The following is an 18,533-nucleotide window of genomic DNA, read 5'->3' on the forward strand; positions in this document are numbered from 1 at the left end:
TATAAAAAAATACAAAAATATAAACAAAAAGAATATAAAGAATGCAAAACAAAAAAAATAACAAAAAAGAAAAAAATAAGATTTAAAATGTACATTTACTTTAAAAATAAAAGGGAGAAAAATTAAAATACCCTTGTGATTCAAGGCTTTCATATAAAAATGTGCAGAAAAAAATTGCAAAATAAATATATATATTAATCTATAAATAAAGAACATAATAATTAACAATAAAAAATAAAAACATGAAGAAAAAACATGTGGAAAATAATAATAATCATAACAATAATAATACGGTTTTTAAAAACATTTTGCCCCTTCCAAAATAAAAAAAATTAATAAATAAGATAAAATAATGTGGCACGTAATAAGGAAAAAAAATACATTAAAAAAAAAGGATAGAATGAAAATGCACCATAAAAATGTCATATAACAAAATACTTCAAAATTGAAAAAGATCGAGCGAGCGATTGGTCGAGAGAGAGAGAGAGAGAGAGAGAGAGAGAGAGTTATAGGGAGAGAGAGAGAGAGAGAGAGAGAGAGAGACCCATTGGCAGCGTGCTCACCTGATTGCGGGGCTTCTTTTCATCTTCTGCCGCATCAAAGGGTCATTTCGCCCGCGGCGCTGAGAATGAAGTGATCACCGGCACCGTTACATCTACACTGACGCTTACCCGCAGCATGACCGTGAAGAAGAGCAAACCGATTGCTCTGGACCGGCGCGATATTCATTCCCTGCTGGATGTGATCGGCGGTTTCGGTGCCGTAGTCGCCGTGGGGATCGTTGCCATGCTGTCGGTGTGCGCCGCGTTCTTCATTTACCGATCCTTTAGAGGTCAGGGCGTGAAGGGTGACGAGAATCACGGCAACGAAACGACGGGAAAAGGGAGCACGGCTCGGAGGAAGAAAAGAGAGAGGGATGATCGACCTACTGAGTCAACAGGTAAAACCGAACAATTGTTGAAGCGTGGTATGCTAAATGTTTGTGCGAGACATTTTTTGCAATAGGCTACCACATAAAATGTCACTGTGACTTATCAGATGTCACTGTAACAGGCAAAACCACACATACCGATGTGACAGCCATACACGGCATTAATGTGTTTTGGTTTTTGGCCAGTCAGAAAACTTAACCTTTTTTCTGCCTGTCAGTCACTTTGCACGTTTGCAGAAAGAAATTTCGAAAGCGGGGGTTTTAAATAGACCTATTGATTATGTTATTGATTTTGGTTAACATAGCCTAATGTTTGGAAGAATTTTATACAAATCTAGGTCACACTTGACTAGAGCATGCAACATTTTTTGACATGGCAACAAATTATGTCATGCTACAGTTTTTAATAATTAATAAGGTAAAAAAAACAAAACAATGCTCTGTCTAAAATGTTACAATAAAGCCACACATAGGCACAAAAAATAAAATGATAATAAAACATTAAAAATATGGAAATATACACTACCATTCAAAAGTTTGCATTTTTTTTTAATGAATACTTCTATTCAGCAAGGATACATTACATTTTTTAAAAGTAATAAATGTATTTATAATTTTAATAAAGATTTCTATTTCAAATGAATGCAGTTTATTAATGATAATAAGAAGAAATGTTTCTTGAGCAGCAATTTCTGATGGATCATGTGACACTGAAGACTGATGTAATGATGCTGAAAAATCAGTTTTGCATCACAGGAATAAATTACAGTTTACAATATTTTTTTATTTATTTAGTTATTTATAGTTTTTATATATATAATATAACAATATAACTGTTTTTACCATATCTTTCATCAAGTAAAAAATTAAAACATTTGACAGACCCAAACTTTTTGTCTTTCCTGCAACACTGCAAAGCTGCAGCTTTGATTATTGTGGTTTTTAATTCAGCTAAGAGGTCAGTCTGAACACGTTTCTTGCATTTATTTGCACACTGGGTTGTTACTAGTCTTTTCTTTTCTCACATCTCTTTAACCATCAAACCATTTATCAGGTCTTTACACTGCAAAAGCAGCAAAGAAGCCTCGTCTTGTCCGAATGTTTGTTGGCTATTATATTCCACATTCTTGTGCAGCAGTTTTGGGGTTGCATTAGAGATTGACAGTGACTCTTGTGTTCAGCTGCCAGAATACAAGATGAACTGAGTCTGGTGACAGTGCAAAGTTGTAGGCAGCTCTGATGCAGCATTTCATTTCATACAGCCAAAGTCTGAAATAAAACGCTATTATTTAGCTGGCCCATAAGCACTGGTATTTCCTTTTAGAAATACAAATCTAGTTAGTTAGTCCTAAAGTGTTTTTTTTTTCTGCTCGATTACTGATGATTTTTGGTTGATTTATTACTTACCGAGGTCCCTTCAACTGCAGGTCATTTACATGGAATATTTTTGGATTCAAAAACCATGACATGGACTTTTCCCATGAACTGATCAAATTTTGTTTCACAACTATAAAACCAATGAAAACATTAATGCACAAATAACATTTTGAGTCAAAATTAGAATGAAAAAGATGTAAAGCGATAAAAAAGACTTCCCATATAAATGTTTAATCACTTCAAGCGCATGTGATGTAATGCATTTTCCTTCTCTTTTAGGAGAATGTCAGGGTGGAAAGCAGAAGAAGTGCAGTAACCTCTCATCCACCGACAACATGCTCCTTCCTACCGAGGTGCCAGAGAAAGACCTGAATGAAAGCACTCTTAAGGATTTGGAGGAGATTACAGATGAGCTCCTAACAGACTTGGAACCCGAAATGGGAGAAAAAACGGATTCTGATCTGGATCGGTGTGTAGAAATGGATCCTGATGAAAGCATGGAATGTGAGGAACATATTCAGCATGAGGATGATGATGAGGATGATGATGATGGAAGTGAGGTTTTGGCTGATGTGAGTGTAGGTTTGACAGAATTGGACATCCAATGCAATTCTGTCCAGAAGGAAATTGAGGAATACCTTGACAAGTCTGTGAGTTTGGACACGGATGAGCCGTCTGAAACTGAAAGCGCTCGGGAGATCATTTATCAGAGACATCAAGATCACATCACATCTCAAAGTAATTCTTCTCCATCCAATGCCAGCAAGATCCAATTAGAGGAAAGCATCAAGACGTCAACGGAGGAAGAAGCAGAGAACACCAGCAAGAAGTTTGAAGACTACCATGTTTGGCGTTTTCCACGAACAAGTAACTTTGATAGCTGCTGCTGTGATAAGAAGACAGATACAATGGAGAAAATAAAAGCTCAGCCATGGTTTCACACTGGAAGCTACGCCACAGACGCCATAAACCTGAGCCCAGCTGTGGAAACCATGGTTAACCACAGCAGCAGGTTTGACTTCCAGAACTACTTAGGTTTCCAAACTGATAATACGTTCATGGGTGGGTCTTCAACACAGATGAGCCTCTCACAAGAGAAGAACACCGACGAAGAGGGTGCATCAGTGCAGAAGAAACACGAAAAGAATGAAATCAGCATCATGGACGCTATTATGGACAATAATGAGTGGCTAAACGTAGGTGCACCAGAGTTCAGGGATCTTCCTTGGCTTTCGCCAACTGCAAGCAAAGAAAAACAGATGCAACAAGAAAAAGAAGGGCAAGTCAAGACTGATTTAGCCAAAGACGATGAAGAACCAGTGAATAAAAGAGTAGCAACTGTTCCACCTTTATCTCAAACGGTTAACGTGAACTTCAGGATTCACTACATCACATATTCTCCTAACCAGCTGGTGGCTGTTACCGGGAGCCTGCAGGAATTGGGGGCCTGGGAGAGATTTGTTCCACTGCAAAAAGCCAAGGACGGGTTCTGGGCCAACACTATCAGCCTCCCTGTGGAGAACCAGGTGGAGTGGAAGTTCATCCTAGTGGAAGATGGAAGGATCTCTCGCTGGGAGGAGTGTGGAAACCGCCATCTCTTTTTAACAAGCAAAGATGAAGACATCTATCTTGACAAGTGCTGGGGATGTTGTTGAACTCAGAGGTGACTATCTTCTAGGGCTGCACGATTAATCAAATGAAAATTGAAAATTGCATTACGGCTGTGTGTTTCAGAGTGAAGCGAGCGGCAATGTGTTTTTACAAGTGACCAGTTTACAGAGCATCTCATCGCGGTAAATGCTGCTTTTTTTACACAATCTCCATCTCTGCATCTGCTCTAATTTTTGGTCGCTTTAGCATTAAATTGGGAATGGAACATGCAACAACCATCTTCGCATATTTGTAATGAGAAGCGCTTGTTAACCAAAAAGAAGCTTCCTGCGGTTTTCTGTCAAAATAAAAGTATATTTGATTTTTTTTTTTCATATAAATAAAGACAGTAATAAATACTAGTAGTGTAATGTTACATATAAAATTAAATTATTATTATTACTTCTTAAATACTATTTTTATTTTAGAGTGAAATATTAAAAAAATAATATTTCTTATCTTGTTTATATTTAATAATTCTTATTCTTATTCTTCAATAATTATTATTTTAATAATAATAATTATTATTTTTATTACTACTAGTTTTTAATTATTTTTAAATAGACATATTGATATATAAAATTTTGGCCAAATTGTGCAACCTTAACAACAAGCACATCAAACCTATACCCGCAATAAGATTTTTTCCCCAAATCGTGCAGCCCTACAACTTCTTCCAACTCTATACAGCAATAATAATCCATAGTGCATTATTGAAATCCAGTATATATGATTATATTGTACTATTATTAATTATTACTGAATTATTCCAATAAAGCATGAGGCTGTGGAACTGTTACTATAGCAATAAGATTATAATATTACAAATATGCACTTTTTTACACTGATAAATGTGTTGATAATATCAAGTTGTACTGAAATTGTCTGCCCTTAAAACTATAATCCTGTAACAGCAAAGTACCAAAATTGAGAAAATTCACAAAAAGTCTTGTCTTTCATGTAAACGGGAAAATCCTAATGCTTCCAGAGGGTTGAATATATCTCTTTTAAAGCGTACTGCATAATGTTTTGTGTGTGAATTTAATCTAAAATGTCAGAAGAATCTCACTAATCTTTTCATGACTAACTTATCTGGAAACATACTCTATGCACGTACACAAATGCAGAGGTGAATGCAAGATGCAGTACCACTGTAAATATTTTGCATGCACGATTGCATAAGAAAGCTCAGTTCTCCGTGGGGGAGATGGTTTCCTTCAAATGTGATTTTAATTGAAATAGTTATTATTAAGGTTTCTAGCTATGCACATGTTGACTTTGACGAACTTTAACTAATTGTTGCTATGTTTGTCGGCACCAATAGTCTTGTGGGCAGCGTGCCAACATACAGTACTGTTGTGCTACTGGAGTCCCGAGTTCGAATCCTGACTTGAGGACCTTTCCCGATCTCGCCCCTCTTTCTCCCACTTAGTTTCCTGTCAGCTCATATCTGTCCTGTCATAATAAAGGTGAAAGTTCTAAAAATTAAAAAAGTTGCTACTGTATGTCACGACAGTAGTTGATCAAAGAGAGAAAACTAACCACAGAAGAAGTTAATTTAAGCTATTGCCTATTATAGCGCCCTTTGTGGCAACACTGAGAATACAACACAAAGTTACACATTTTAATAGTCACACTTAAAAATGGCTGTCTGACACATTTTAGAATACATTTCAGCCTAAATTGCTTGAAACTTTAGCGTTCACGTACTTGCATAGAGTATCTTTCAGGCCTGTGATATGACTGTCCAGTAAGTGAATGCTTGAGCCATGCAAAACACCCACCAGCTAAAAACACCATTATCCTGCTCTTTCTGTTAAATGCTGACATAAAACCATCTTAATTGGCCCAAATACCAGCCTGGACTGTCAACATACAGCCATTCCTCAAAGTTTAACAGCTGCTGTTCTTGTGATTCTATTACATCATTTAAAATCAGTGACAATGACATCAGCATTCCTGCTTACGACATCACTGTGGCTTTGTTTGCCATTACTGTCAACTGCATGTAGCAGACTCTAAGTATTTACAGAGATTTTATGCTTTTGAATTTAAATAGCTATGAATTATAATATATATATATATATATATATATATATATATATATATATATATATATATATATATGGATACATTTTTTATTGTTTCACAACAATTGCCTTAAAATGAATGACCTACTGTATGTTGCTTACACTTTTGTCCAAACATGTTTATTTGTGTTTTGGCTTTAACTGTTTTTGTTTTTCTGTGAAATTCAGGTTGTTATACTGTTTCTGACATTTAAACGTATGTTTAACTGTCAATCAGTAATTGTCACTGAGCAAATAACTTAATTCAATAAAATAAATTATTATCTTGACAATGAGTCATTGTCCTTTGCATTGGCCTCTACAACAAGTAAAGATAATTTTTTGAAATTGGCACACTAATCTTTTTATTTTTCTCTCAAATAGAAAGAATTTATCTCCCCAGAACATGTTGAATACATGCTTACAGATGCTCTCTTTGACTGAGCAAGTCTGTAAAGTTTGCACACAACTGTCAATACTAACGAAAATCAATCTGACTTTATCGGCAAAAAGCCTGGAAATACAATTTGGCTGGAAGTGAATGATTTTTGGTGTCCTTGATGTGTGGAAAATATGATAAACTACCATAATCAGAAACCCAACTCTGCTGTCTTAATGAAAATCAAAGGGAAGTGAATCACATCCTCTTCACTGACAGCGTTATATTAGTGTTTATTTAAGCTTCATTCCACTGCAGCACTATTTGCTGTTTTACTTCCCAAACAGCCTGTGACAGGATCATGAAACATTTATGAGTTCAAAGGAAAGATGAGACAGCTGTGATGGAACATTCTATATGTAATGCAAGTTTTCATATTCTTCTTTATGACATCATTGCATATCTTGTATTCTATTTTCCCTTGGAAAATTTGCTGTGTATTGTGTGACATTTAAACAGATCTGGAGCAGTTTTTTTGAGTTCACTGGCACTCCGCAGGACTGTAAATGATTAATTTTACCACAACAAAAGAACAAAAAATTAAGGTCTGAAAACTAGCAAACTCAAACAAAAGAGAGTGATAAAGAGGCTAAAAATGAAAACCAAGTTGGTTTAGATAAATATATGCCAGTCAAAGCAAATTCAATGCAGTCTGGAACTCATAAATGTCTAAACTGTTCAGTTTGGTGTTAGTATGTTTCTTAATGTTTAAGTAACTCTCTTCTGCTCACCAAGGCTGCATTTATATGATCAAAGATACAGTAAAAGCAGTAAAACTGTGAAATATTATTACCATTTAAAACAACAGTTTTCTATTTGAATATATTTTAAAATGCAATTTATTCCTGTGATGCAAAGCTGATTTTTTTAGCATTATTACTCCAGCCTTCAGTGTCACATGATCCTTCAGAAATCATTCTAATATGCTGATTTGCTGCTTAAGAAATATTTCTTACTATTATCAATGTTGTAAACAGTTGTGCTGTTTCATATTTGGGTGGAAACCGTGATACATTTTTCTCTGGTTTCTTCGATGAATAGAAAGTTCAAACAAACAACCTATAAACATCTAAACTGTCATGCAACAGTAGATACATAATTAATCTAAACAGAGTCTTGATGAAGCCTCCTTACAGAGATAGAAAAGGGGGCATCTCTGAATATCCCAGCGATCCTCAGAGAGAACAGACTTCTGACTTTAGTCTAAAACAGGTTTAGCTTGAAGTGGTCCAGTTTATTCCTGCAAAAGAAAATGTTTAAAACAGCCTGAAGTGACCTTTGGGTAGCAGCCAAGTTTGTTTTCACTGCTCAGGCTGGTCTGCTTTGTTGGTTTTAAAGGCTAAGAGATCTAAAAAATGTATGCCTTAAAAGCAGTGTAAGTCACTTGAAATAAAACATCTGCCAAATGCCTCAATGTAAATACACAAAACAGCTAGTGCTATGATGCAAATTGTTAATTTCACACCAAAGAATCCAAAGTAAACAGTTAACATTAATTTGCATGTCTACATCTTTCAGGCAGTACCATATGAATACAGTATTTTGTAAAAAATAATGTGTAGTCTACATTGACCTTTACAAAAACTAATACCATGGCATTGTTTGATTGCCATAGTGAAGGCAATTTAAGGTATGATGGAAACATCCTAAAAAACCCTTTTTCCATTTAAATTTTATGGTAATACCATGGTAAGAATCTGTATTCATGGAAGGAGTTTGAATTAGTTTGCATCATTCTGTTTTTCTGCAGGCAGTTCAGATGCTCCAGCATGTGTTTATTTTAAAGGCGTTAAAGTGTGTGTATCAAGCAGAAAGAGAGTTCAATGCTATTGCTTTTAATAGAGTTCTCAATTACACCCTGCAGGCTTCACATTATTCTGTGAGTTTCTATGACTAAGAAAATTTACAACCAGTTGACACCAGAGAGGGACTCTGACATAAAGCAAAAGGGGAGTTTATGTATCATATGACAAAGTATGACATTTTAGATCTATGCAAAGGTTGCAGGGTTTGTATTGCAGTTTGACCTCTGACCTCTTTATCCATCTCTCATATAGAAGCCTCACCAAGCTCACAGAGGCTGCATTTATTTGATCAAAAATACAGTAAAATAAGTAAATTTTTAAAAAAGTATTACAAATTAAAATAATTGTTTTCTATTTTAATATATTTTGAAATGTAATTTATTTTTGTGATGCAAGGCTGAATTTTCAGCATCATTACTCCAGTCTTCAGTGCCACATGATCTTCAGAAATCATTCTAATATGCTGATTTGATTCTGAGAACCTTTCTTATTATTATCAATGTTGAAAATAGTTTTTGCTTTTTCTTATATGTTTGTTTGATTTTGTTAATTTTTTTTGTTTTTTTTGGTTTTTGATATAGTTTGATTTTGTAACATTATAAATGTCTTCTTGTCACTTTTGATCAATTTAATACATCCTTGCAGTATCATACTGACCCCATATTTTTGAATTGCAGTATATGACATAGTTGGATCTATCATATCATAAGCCTGGAGGTATATCAGGGGTTAAAATTTATCCTTGTATCCCAAAGGTCCTCATTTCTAACCCTGCTAAAGGATGATTCATGAACTGAAATGTTGCTCAGTTACCTAATCACCATTGTGTCCTTGAGCTCCAGGGAAACTGTCCCTGGCCTGCAGTTAAGTGCACTAGGTGTCAATGCCATGCTAAAATTGCTTAAAGGAATAGTTCACTCCAAAAAGAATCTTCCAAGATTATTTAGTGAACCTCATATTAATCAAAACCAGTATATTTCATAATGCAAAATTTACCTCCTCTTCTCCATTCTAGCTCTCACATTCACATTTCAAGACATCCATCACCCTCATGCTCTTCCCCAATTATGAACACACACTCTCTAAAATTGATGTGACTCCATATAGACACTCTCACACTCCAGCATTACTGCTTTAATGGAAATCCGCTGTACTTAAGTCTATTAATAAAACATATCTCTCTCTCATACTGCTATAGCCACATGACTGCTGTTGCCCTTCAACAGACCACACTATAAAAGGATAGTGTGTATGAGAGGCCAGAAAACAGAAATAGACTCCTTGTATAACAGTGCAAACCCACATCACTGAAGGCCTGTAGTGACACACCTGCTTCAACCTGATTATTACACCGCAAAACCTCTGTATTTATCTTTCATCCTGTTATTTTTCACCTTTTCAGCCTTTGCAGTGCAGAACTTCAATGAAAAATTAAGTTTTGATAGCTTCTTTAAATATTGATGCACTAGAAGCTGGTGCAATTTCAGCACAAAAAGGAAGTGCAGTGATTTCATAATTTCTCTTTACACAGGCTCATTGGGATTTGTGAAGTGACTCATTGAACTGTCTGAGCACACTGTGATCACGTGAATGGCGAGAACTAGGTCTTAAACAAGTGCTCAACCAATAGGGGTTTATTATTGAGTGTGTTTATAACAACTAAAAATTCAGCTTATTTAATAAACCCGAAAACTGAAAAATATTAGATGTGGATTGATCTTGTTTTCTCTTGTTTTGATGTCAAAACATAAACAGTCATGCTCACAATGCATGCACACATTGAATAAACCAGTTACGGTGTTTACATGCAGAGTGAAATTGGGGTAAAGGCCACAAATCCACATGTTCTGATCGTTTTTCCAGATTTTATACTACCAGTCAAAGGTGTGTAATAATTGCATTTATTTGATCAAATGTAAATTTAAAAAATGTAATATTGTGAAATAGTATTAAAAATAAAATAACTTTTTTTTATGTAACATTATTAATAATGTTTATTATTATCAATATCGAAAACAGTTGTGTTGCTTAATATTTGTCGGAAACCATGCTACATTTTTTTCCAGGATGAATTTTTCTTTAATGAATAGAAAGTTCAAAAGAACAGCTTTAAAATAGAAATCTTATGATCACTTTAATTTAAAAAAAATTTTTACTTACCCCAAACTTTTGAATGTTAGTTAATCACGGTTGCATCAAAAACATTAAGTGTTTTCAACACTGATAATAATAATAATAATAATAATAATAATAAATGTTTCTTGTGCAGCAAATCAGCATATTAAAATGATTTCTGAAGGATCATGTGACACTGAAGACTGGAGTAATGATGATATAAATTCAGCTTTTCATCACATGAATAAATGACATTTTAAAATATATTCAAATAAATATGTAATGTAATATTTTTTCACAATATTACTGTTTTGTACTGTATTTATTTATTTATTTATTTTTGTTAAATAAATGCAGTCTTATCCACTTATTTCAACTCTCTGCTGTATGTATTATGACTCATATACCTACATGTACACATGTGATATGTTTATTATGGTTATGTGTGTGTATTTGTTTGTTATACTGTTTATTGTGGCACTGAAATGCGATACTGTCCCTAAGAAGCTTTGAACAACGATTCTATTTTATCGGCAAACTCTCAGCACCTCTTAGCATGTGTTTGTGTGCGCGTTACAAATAAATACAGGAAAACAAGCTGTCTGTTGTAGCGCCACTGTTTATTATCTACACTCATAAACATTTTAATCAAATTAAACATCAAAGCCGAACTTAATTATGCACTTTAAACATTTAGAAAACTTGTTTCTATTAAAATTAGACACTGTAAAGAGACCACCCAGACATTTATAGGTCAGTCCAGATTCTAAAAATTAAAGCCTGTGCGCGTAGTTTAAAAATAAGGTTTTGAAATGATAGTTTATAGCTACATATATAGGATGCTTCAAAACTGGAATAAATTAGCGTTCTACATGTGTGTTTAGCGTCCTCTGTCGGTCTCAATGTGTTTAACACTGTTGTTTGTGACAATTCAAACCTCCCTGTCCTCCAGATGAGACCACGGTCTTAATGTACAGTCTAGGAGAATGTTTCAGCTTTTAGAAAACATTTTATTCGGGTAGAGAACACTTTTAGACTCTTGTATGGATATTTGTGAATTTTCTTTTTAAAGGAATAGTTCACCCAAACTGAAAATTTGTTGAACTCACCCTTAGGCCATCCAAGATGTAAATGAGTTTGTTTCTTCCTCAGATTTGGAGAAATGTAGCATTACATCACTCTCCAATATATTGTCTGCAGTGAATGGGTGCCGTCAGAATGAAAGTCCAAACAGCTGATAAAAACATCACTATAATCCACACCGCTCCAGTACATCAGTTAATATCTTGAGCAGTGAAAAGCTGCATGTTTGTAAGAAACAAGTCCATCAATAAAGCATTTCAACTCTAAACCGTTGCTTCTGCGCTTCCTCCAATGAAAATGATGTGTCCTCTGACATCAAAATTCATTGACATGTTTAAAGCTTTTATGGACAGTTATTTTTAACTTGTAAACGGTGCTTGATCTGTGCATATTTCTCTCCTGCTTCAAATGAAACTACTTTTTCACTGGAGAAAGCAACATTATGCACAAAGGACTTGTATTTCAGCAAGAACTAACAGTTTGACGTTAAAAACGTGTTGATGATGAATTTGTTTCAGCATTTCGGTTCACAGAATGTTAACTGATGGACTGGAGTGGTGTGGATTTCTTGTGGAATATTTTATCAGCCATTTGGACTCTCATTCTGATGGCACCCATTCACTGCAGAGGATCCATTGGTGAGTAATTAATGCTATGTTACATTTCTCCAAATCTGTTCTCATGAAAAAAAAACTCATCTACACTAGATGGCCCGAGGATACATTTTTAGCAAATTTTCATTTTTGATTGAACCATTCCTTTAATTAGTGCAATAAAAATTAAAGAACTGCTCTTGCATTATGTATTTATTAGTTTTCTAAAGAAAATAAACAAAATAGAAATCCTATTTAATTTAATTTAGGAATTAATTAAGCATTTGCTTTACATAAACTCTCACAAAATGCAATTATGTGAAAATATAACATGCCTTTAGGCTATATAGGTTGTCCAAAACATTTTCACTACTCCTGAACCTCTATGTCTAATAACAAAGAAAAAAAAAGCTGTGGATGATGATTCTTTAAGAAGATGGTCCCTAAAAATGGCCAACTACTTGAAAGTATAACAGAACGGTATTCATTTTATGAGTAGACCACTAAAATCTCTGAGGTTTCATGCGAGTACATACTGCAAAAATCTCATATGAACATTTCAACCATGTGAAAGTGGTATGTGTGCCGGTGCTGAAGAACATCATGTACAAAGGAGTTCTGTAAGTTGTTTTTTCTGTTGTTTGTTTGTTTCTGCAAGTTAGATCAGGAAATGACCTCATGTAGGTATGATGTCATCTGTAAACATGTTCAGATGTGTCTTGAGGCTGCTGAGTGCAGTGGCCACACCTGTTACACTACGCCGCAGGTGTGCTATTGTAATGATGAAAGGTACCTTTGGAGCTTTCAATTACCATAAAAGAGGAACATGGAAAATGTTTTACCAAGAAACCAACACAGAAACACATTTTTTCCAGCATCAAAATTAGTCTATTAGGATGAAAAAATGTTATTTATTTTTTTCACAATGAGTTGTACTAATCAACTACCTCTTCTTGATCTGGTCTTGCATTTACAGAAAGCAAAATAAAGGGAGTCAGGCCCTACAGCACCCCAAAAACAAAACTGAACATGCTTTTTTCTATGATGAATACCTGGAGTAATCAAATTTCAGTAATACTGTAAGGAGGCCAAAATAAAGTATGGGTAAAGCTTGCCCCGCGGGAGTGTTATTTCATTTACAACAGAGGTCAGGTCATGCAGCAGCTGCTGGTAGACACAAGTGAAAACAGGTTAAGGTGATGATTAATAGGTCAGGGTTGGCCAGAATTAATATAAATGACATATTTACCATGGTTCTCCAGCTGTTTCTACTTTACAGTGTCAACATCATTTTGAATAAAATTGTCAGTATATCAATTTGAAAATCTAAATCTGTTTAATGAAGATGAATTAAATAAAACTTAAATTTTTAAACTACATTCTTACATTTCCAGACGCTTTTTCTCTAACACCCCAAAATGTGGGCAAAAGTTAGACATCTGTTTTATATTTGAAGCAAACTTATTCACTGGATCATCAGTCAACTTTAAACAACACAAGAGCATGAACACATAACCTCACTGTCATAGGTTTAGACCCTTTGCATTGTGCAAAATTTTATTTAAACAGGCTACATTTTAAATGTGCAGCAAATGATTTCAGACATTTTGCTAAAGTCTGCCAGAACCGATGAACAGTACCCAAAACCTAAAAGAAAATGTGCATTTCTGAGCCAAAATCTAATGAGTTTTTAAAATAACAATTTAATGTATGATTCACAAATATGTATAACAAATCACAGTCATATTTGAGGCATTGTGCAGAGTGGTTATAGAACAAAACACAGTATTTTGACTAATGTTAAACACAGGACTTATTTTAGGAATTAATGGAAAACTGCTATTCTAAAAAGGTATCGGAATTCCCATGGGACGCCAACAAAATGACGCCACAATTAAACAGCTCCAATCCGTGCAACCACGCGCTCTTTCTTCAAAGCCGCACCCACAAAAGCCTCATGGCAGCAAACCTGAATGATTGACAGGTAGAGGGCGTTCGTGATTGGGTAAAAAGGGTGTGTGTGACTCAAGTAGTTTGCAGTATACAAACTTTACGACACTAAAAGTAGAACAGACATTTATTACAGTAATATTTTTTACATAACAGAGACGATGTATGATTGGTAGCTTATTTAATACAAATCCCTTACAGAACATTTAAGGTCAGTTCTGGTTCAGGAGAAATGTTTAACCCAAATAAACAAGATTATCTGAGGCGAGAAAACTTACTTTCCACTCCCTTGAGCAGTCAAGGTGCGGGTAAGGATTCAGTCAAATGTATTCATGAGCCTACTGTATTTTTATTTTTTTATTTTTTTGCTACAGTAAGCCCCATGAGAGAAAGGAAAGCAGAATGCGTGGAAAATAAGCTACTTCGAAATATGGATTGGATGACTTGACCAGACTTGTTATAAGAGTCGGTTTGTATGTTGTATGCATGATAAGGACAAGGTGGTGATTTGACTACATAATGTCAGTGTCGGTCACAGGCACCAAAGTACGTGATTTTGGGAGCTATTGTATTATTTGACTGTGCTAGAGCGGTTTGCACGGTTCGCGCATGCGCGTCACCATTCCGATGAACTGTGGAGTTAGGTGGGTGGGGGGGGTCGACCACAGACTCCCTCATCCATGGCTGCGGAGAGTTTCAGCGCATCAGCAAGAAAAGAAACCCTGAAAACTATTTATTTTAAAAGGTGAACCGCGGGTTCGCACTGTTTCGTTGATTTTGGAAGCTCGCGCAGAAACTTTTTCCTTCCTGACAGGAATCCGCGCGCCCGCCGCTCGCGCTTTCCACGGACGCAGTGAAATGAATCAAATGCTATTGTGATGTAAAAATGAAGTCGGAAGCGAGCAAGGGCTGACAAACGGAGTTTAAAAGTGAGACCACTGCCCAGAAAAGTGGTACACGAAATCAGATTTGACTGCTTATTTGCAAATGTAAATTTTTTTGAAAGGTTGGAAAAGTTGTGGTCGTTTCTTCAATCTGACTGGCAGGTAGGGATGTAAGGTAGGTGCTAGAAACAAGAATCGGGATTGTTATATTACACTGCGATCCTGAATGAAGTAATTCGAGGAAATGACCCATCATATCATTAAATCTCCGACTGAGAAGAAACATCCTTGGACGGAGTTTGTTGGCTGACTGAGTAACTTACTTTAAGGGACGACCTCGTCCAATCTTTTCCCCAACATTACAGCGATGGATAATAGTTTTCCAGGCAGCAACAGTGCCGTGATCCAAAAGGGAAAGTTGGTGTTCGTCGAGGCTCAATTGCAGGGTGGAGCGCCCTGGGGTTTCACGCTCAAAGGTGGGCTTGAACACGACGAGCCGTTAATCATATCGAAGGTAAAGTATCACCTTTCTCATCTGACTTTCAGATGATAAATGTCTGTGTGTCTGTCACCTGAATATAACAGCTTCAGCCCTAAAAGGGTCAGAATGTGTCAGTCAGCATGTTATCCTATACACCTGAGAGAAATATAATGAAAGATCCATGCTTTGTGGCTGGAAGAGAAATGGAAATTGTGAATGTAAAATGCCAGAGAGCGTGTTACATGTATTTGAACACTTGAGTCACACTTAAAATGTTTGAAATGTCATTGCATTAAATAACAAAAAGTCAAAACAAGTGGCAACATATCCCACAAGCACACTTTTCAAGCAAAACATTTCACATAAAGAACATTTAAACACTATTAGACAGTTTAAAATGAAGACAAACAGTATTTTAGCACTTTATGAATGTTAAATGTTCTTGGGATGGGTCTATAGATGTGGTTAATGTGAGGACTACACCTCTGGTTATGATTATTTTGGTGTGGACACTTGTGATCTTATTGGCCACTGTGATGTTGCTGGTCTTTGGATCAACATTAACAACAGTTTCATCAAACAATCATAGTCCTAAATATAACCCCAACCATTAACTACTTCTAAACCAGAGGAAAATGATAGGTTGGTGTGTACAAGCCACTTATCCTAGACCACACTGAACTCTGGCCCTTTCCCAATCATTCTGATTGATTGATGTTGATCCATGATGATGTTCGAATTGCCAAAATCAGGGTTGCTGAACTCCTTACATCCACTTATGTGTCAGTTAGATTAAGAGTCATTGTAAAAATGGCTCTGAAAATTGACTTTAGTTAGTTCTGAGAAAATATATCCCGATTGCAGATGCTGCCTAGTTTGATACTGCAATTCAAATCCAATGACATTCTGTGTCCAAATACGTTTTGGGGCCACTGTGTTTGTTAACATGTGTAAAGTTCATATTTATATATTCAAATAATGCATCCATTGAAATATATCTCATATTATGGATTTCACATACGAAGGTCACTTAAGGTGCAGTGCAGACCCTAGGGTCCGTATGTCACACACACTTCCTAATGAGAGGGAGCGTCCTTCAGGCATCTAGACCGTAATTGCTGAGTACAGGGTCAGATTCTTGGTGTGACATCCAGACCAGCGTGAGTAACAGGTTTTGACCTGCTACATTCATAAAACAGTTTCACATGCTCCTGTTGAATTCTCCCACACTGCTGGAGCCCGAGCATTAAAAACAATAGGCATCAGAATTCTAGATTCCATTGTAGTTCTGTAAAGCTCAGCTTTGGTGGCCGTTTTGGGTCAATTTTAGAGTTAAACTGAATTGATTCTTAAAGGGGAATTTATTCTTTCTTTTGTATATTTGGAATAATTATTTTTCTGTATCAACATAAATTTAATTTAGGCTTTTAGATTTTTAATTTAAATAATCTTTTTTCTGCCAGTGTCGAAGTTGGTGGTGATCAATGCATCAATATTGTTACATTTCTCAGGTTGGTTTTTAAGGTGTTGCTTGGCTTTTCTGGGTGGTTGCTAGGTTCTAGGTAAACGTGTGGTCACATTTACTTTTATTCAGTGATTTTCCAGTCATTTTTATAGGAATCCACACAATCGCAAATTATGTGAGTGCAAAAGATTTCTCCACAGGTTCAAATTGGTCATGCGCATATGCCTTGTTGACAAATAGAAATCTGCTTAGTTTGAAAGTGATTTTATGAGGGCTGCCTTTACATCAATCACTGTTGACAATAGATAATGGGCTTTTTTGACAAAATTTTGGTAATGTGACCTAGAATTCTCTCTGTTATTCTCATCACTAGCTTGGGTCCCTCTTTAAATATGAGTTTATGAGATAGTTATCACCTGTTACATTGTAAAGATTTAAAGTATCATTCAAGTTTGTATCAAAACAAACATCAAGTCACTAACCCTAAGTATTAGCAGTAGTTATAGTGATGATTTTCTTGCTAGTGGATCATTAGGTCGTTTTTATGGAGAATTAGTTGGAGATTCCAGACCCATGTACTTTTTCTCTTGGAAACAGGAAACATAACTAATTTCCTTCCCAGCAAGGAAGAAAACCAACATTATTTAACATTTTACAAATAAGCAACTGCAGTGAAGCTTGTAATAAAGTTTGCAAGTTTCTAATGAAAAGAGCCATTCTAATGAAAATCTGGTGTTTTTTATGGTGCTTGGTGACAAATTTGGAACTTCTGTTATCAGAATGGATTCATCTGTTCAGGTCTGAAGTGTCAGTCCAGACTGCAAACTGGTGGTTAATCCCTGATCTTGTGATCAGAATGAGCTCTTTGCACTGTAGTGGATCCGTACTGATCAGTCATGTCGGCTAATCAGTGCACTGCAGTCAGGGAGACACATGGGAATGAAATGATAACATCCCAGAGAATGATTAGGCCTCACAGGAGAATTCCTATTTTATTCTCTTTTACTTAATTTATGACATAAATGTATAGAAATTCTGTCATAGTTGACCCAGAGGAGGAAGGGCTTTATCTTTGAAGAATAATATAGACTAATTGTTGGCATCACAGGGGTTAAACTCATTTCCCTTGAGACTGATAAGAGTTTTATCACTCTTCTGTAGTGCCTGTGTTTGTGAATGTGTATGTGTGAGTTTTAGCTGTACTAGAGATTACGAACCCTTGAATCACGTCAGTCCAAAGTCAGCATGCAGCAGGATGTCTGTGGTAGACGGCCAATCATCAATGAGGGGGAACTACATTTGTTTTCTGGGAAAAAAGGATATAAATAGACCCGATTTGAACTTCAGCAGGTGAAGTTTCAATCCTGAAACTGAACAAAAATCCCTAAATTGATTTTGTGACTAATAGTTTGTGTTTGACTCCTAACCCTAAGGTTGTGGGTTCGAGTCTCGGGCCAGCAATACCACGACTGAGGTGCCCTTGAGCAAGGCACTGAACCCCCAACTGCTCCCCGGGCACCACAGCATAAATGGCTGCCCACTGCTCCGGGTGTGTGTTCATGGTGTGTGTGTGTTCACTGCTGTGTTTGTGCACTTTGGATGGGTTAATGCAGAGCATGAATTCTGAGTATGGGTCACCATACTTGGCTGTATGTCAAGTCACTTTCACTTTCACTTTAATCCTGGAAGAT

The 18,533-nt window shown here is 35.9% G+C and overlaps 2 protein-coding genes across 2 annotated transcripts in view; both read left to right on the forward strand.

Annotated features, from left to right (window-relative positions):
* The first annotated feature begins 568 nt into the window (after positions 1 to 568).
* On the forward strand, positions 569 to 4,383 carry LOC109064498. The gene is made up of 2 exons (XM_042747989.1): positions 569 to 940; positions 2,588 to 4,383. Exons 1-2 carry the CDS (start codon positions 679 to 681, stop codon positions 3,961 to 3,963), a joined length of 1,638 nt encoding a protein of 545 aa, XP_042603923.1. The 5' UTR covers positions 569 to 678; the 3' UTR covers positions 3,964 to 4,383.
* Positions 4,384 to 14,574: 10,191 nt separating this feature from the next.
* LOC109045895 (protein Shroom3-like) overlaps positions 14,575 to 18,533 on the forward strand; it is a 53,047-nt gene continuing 49,088 nt past the window's right edge. Inside the window, exon 1 of the mRNA XM_042748255.1 lies at positions 14,575 to 15,410. Within this exon, the coding sequence (XP_042604189.1) occupies positions 15,264 to 15,410 (147 nt within the window). The 5' untranslated portion in view covers positions 14,575 to 15,263. The remainder of the gene's footprint in view (positions 15,411 to 18,533) is intronic.

Source organism: Cyprinus carpio, chromosome B21 (assembly GCF_018340385.1).
Source record: "Cyprinus carpio isolate SPL01 chromosome B21, ASM1834038v1, whole genome shotgun sequence".
Classification (NCBI taxonomy): domain Eukaryota; kingdom Metazoa; phylum Chordata; class Actinopteri; order Cypriniformes; family Cyprinidae; genus Cyprinus; species Cyprinus carpio.

Bases quoted from the DNA above. Each gene is read 5' to 3' on its own strand.
- LOC109064498 (XM_042747989.1), top strand. From the start codon at position 679: ATGACCGTGAAGAAGAGCAAACCGATTGCTCTGGACCGGCGCGATATT. The intron at 941-2,587 runs GTAAAACCGAAC...CTTCTCTTTTAG, and splicing joins TCGACCTACTGAGTCAACAG to GAGAATGTCAGGGTGGAAAG.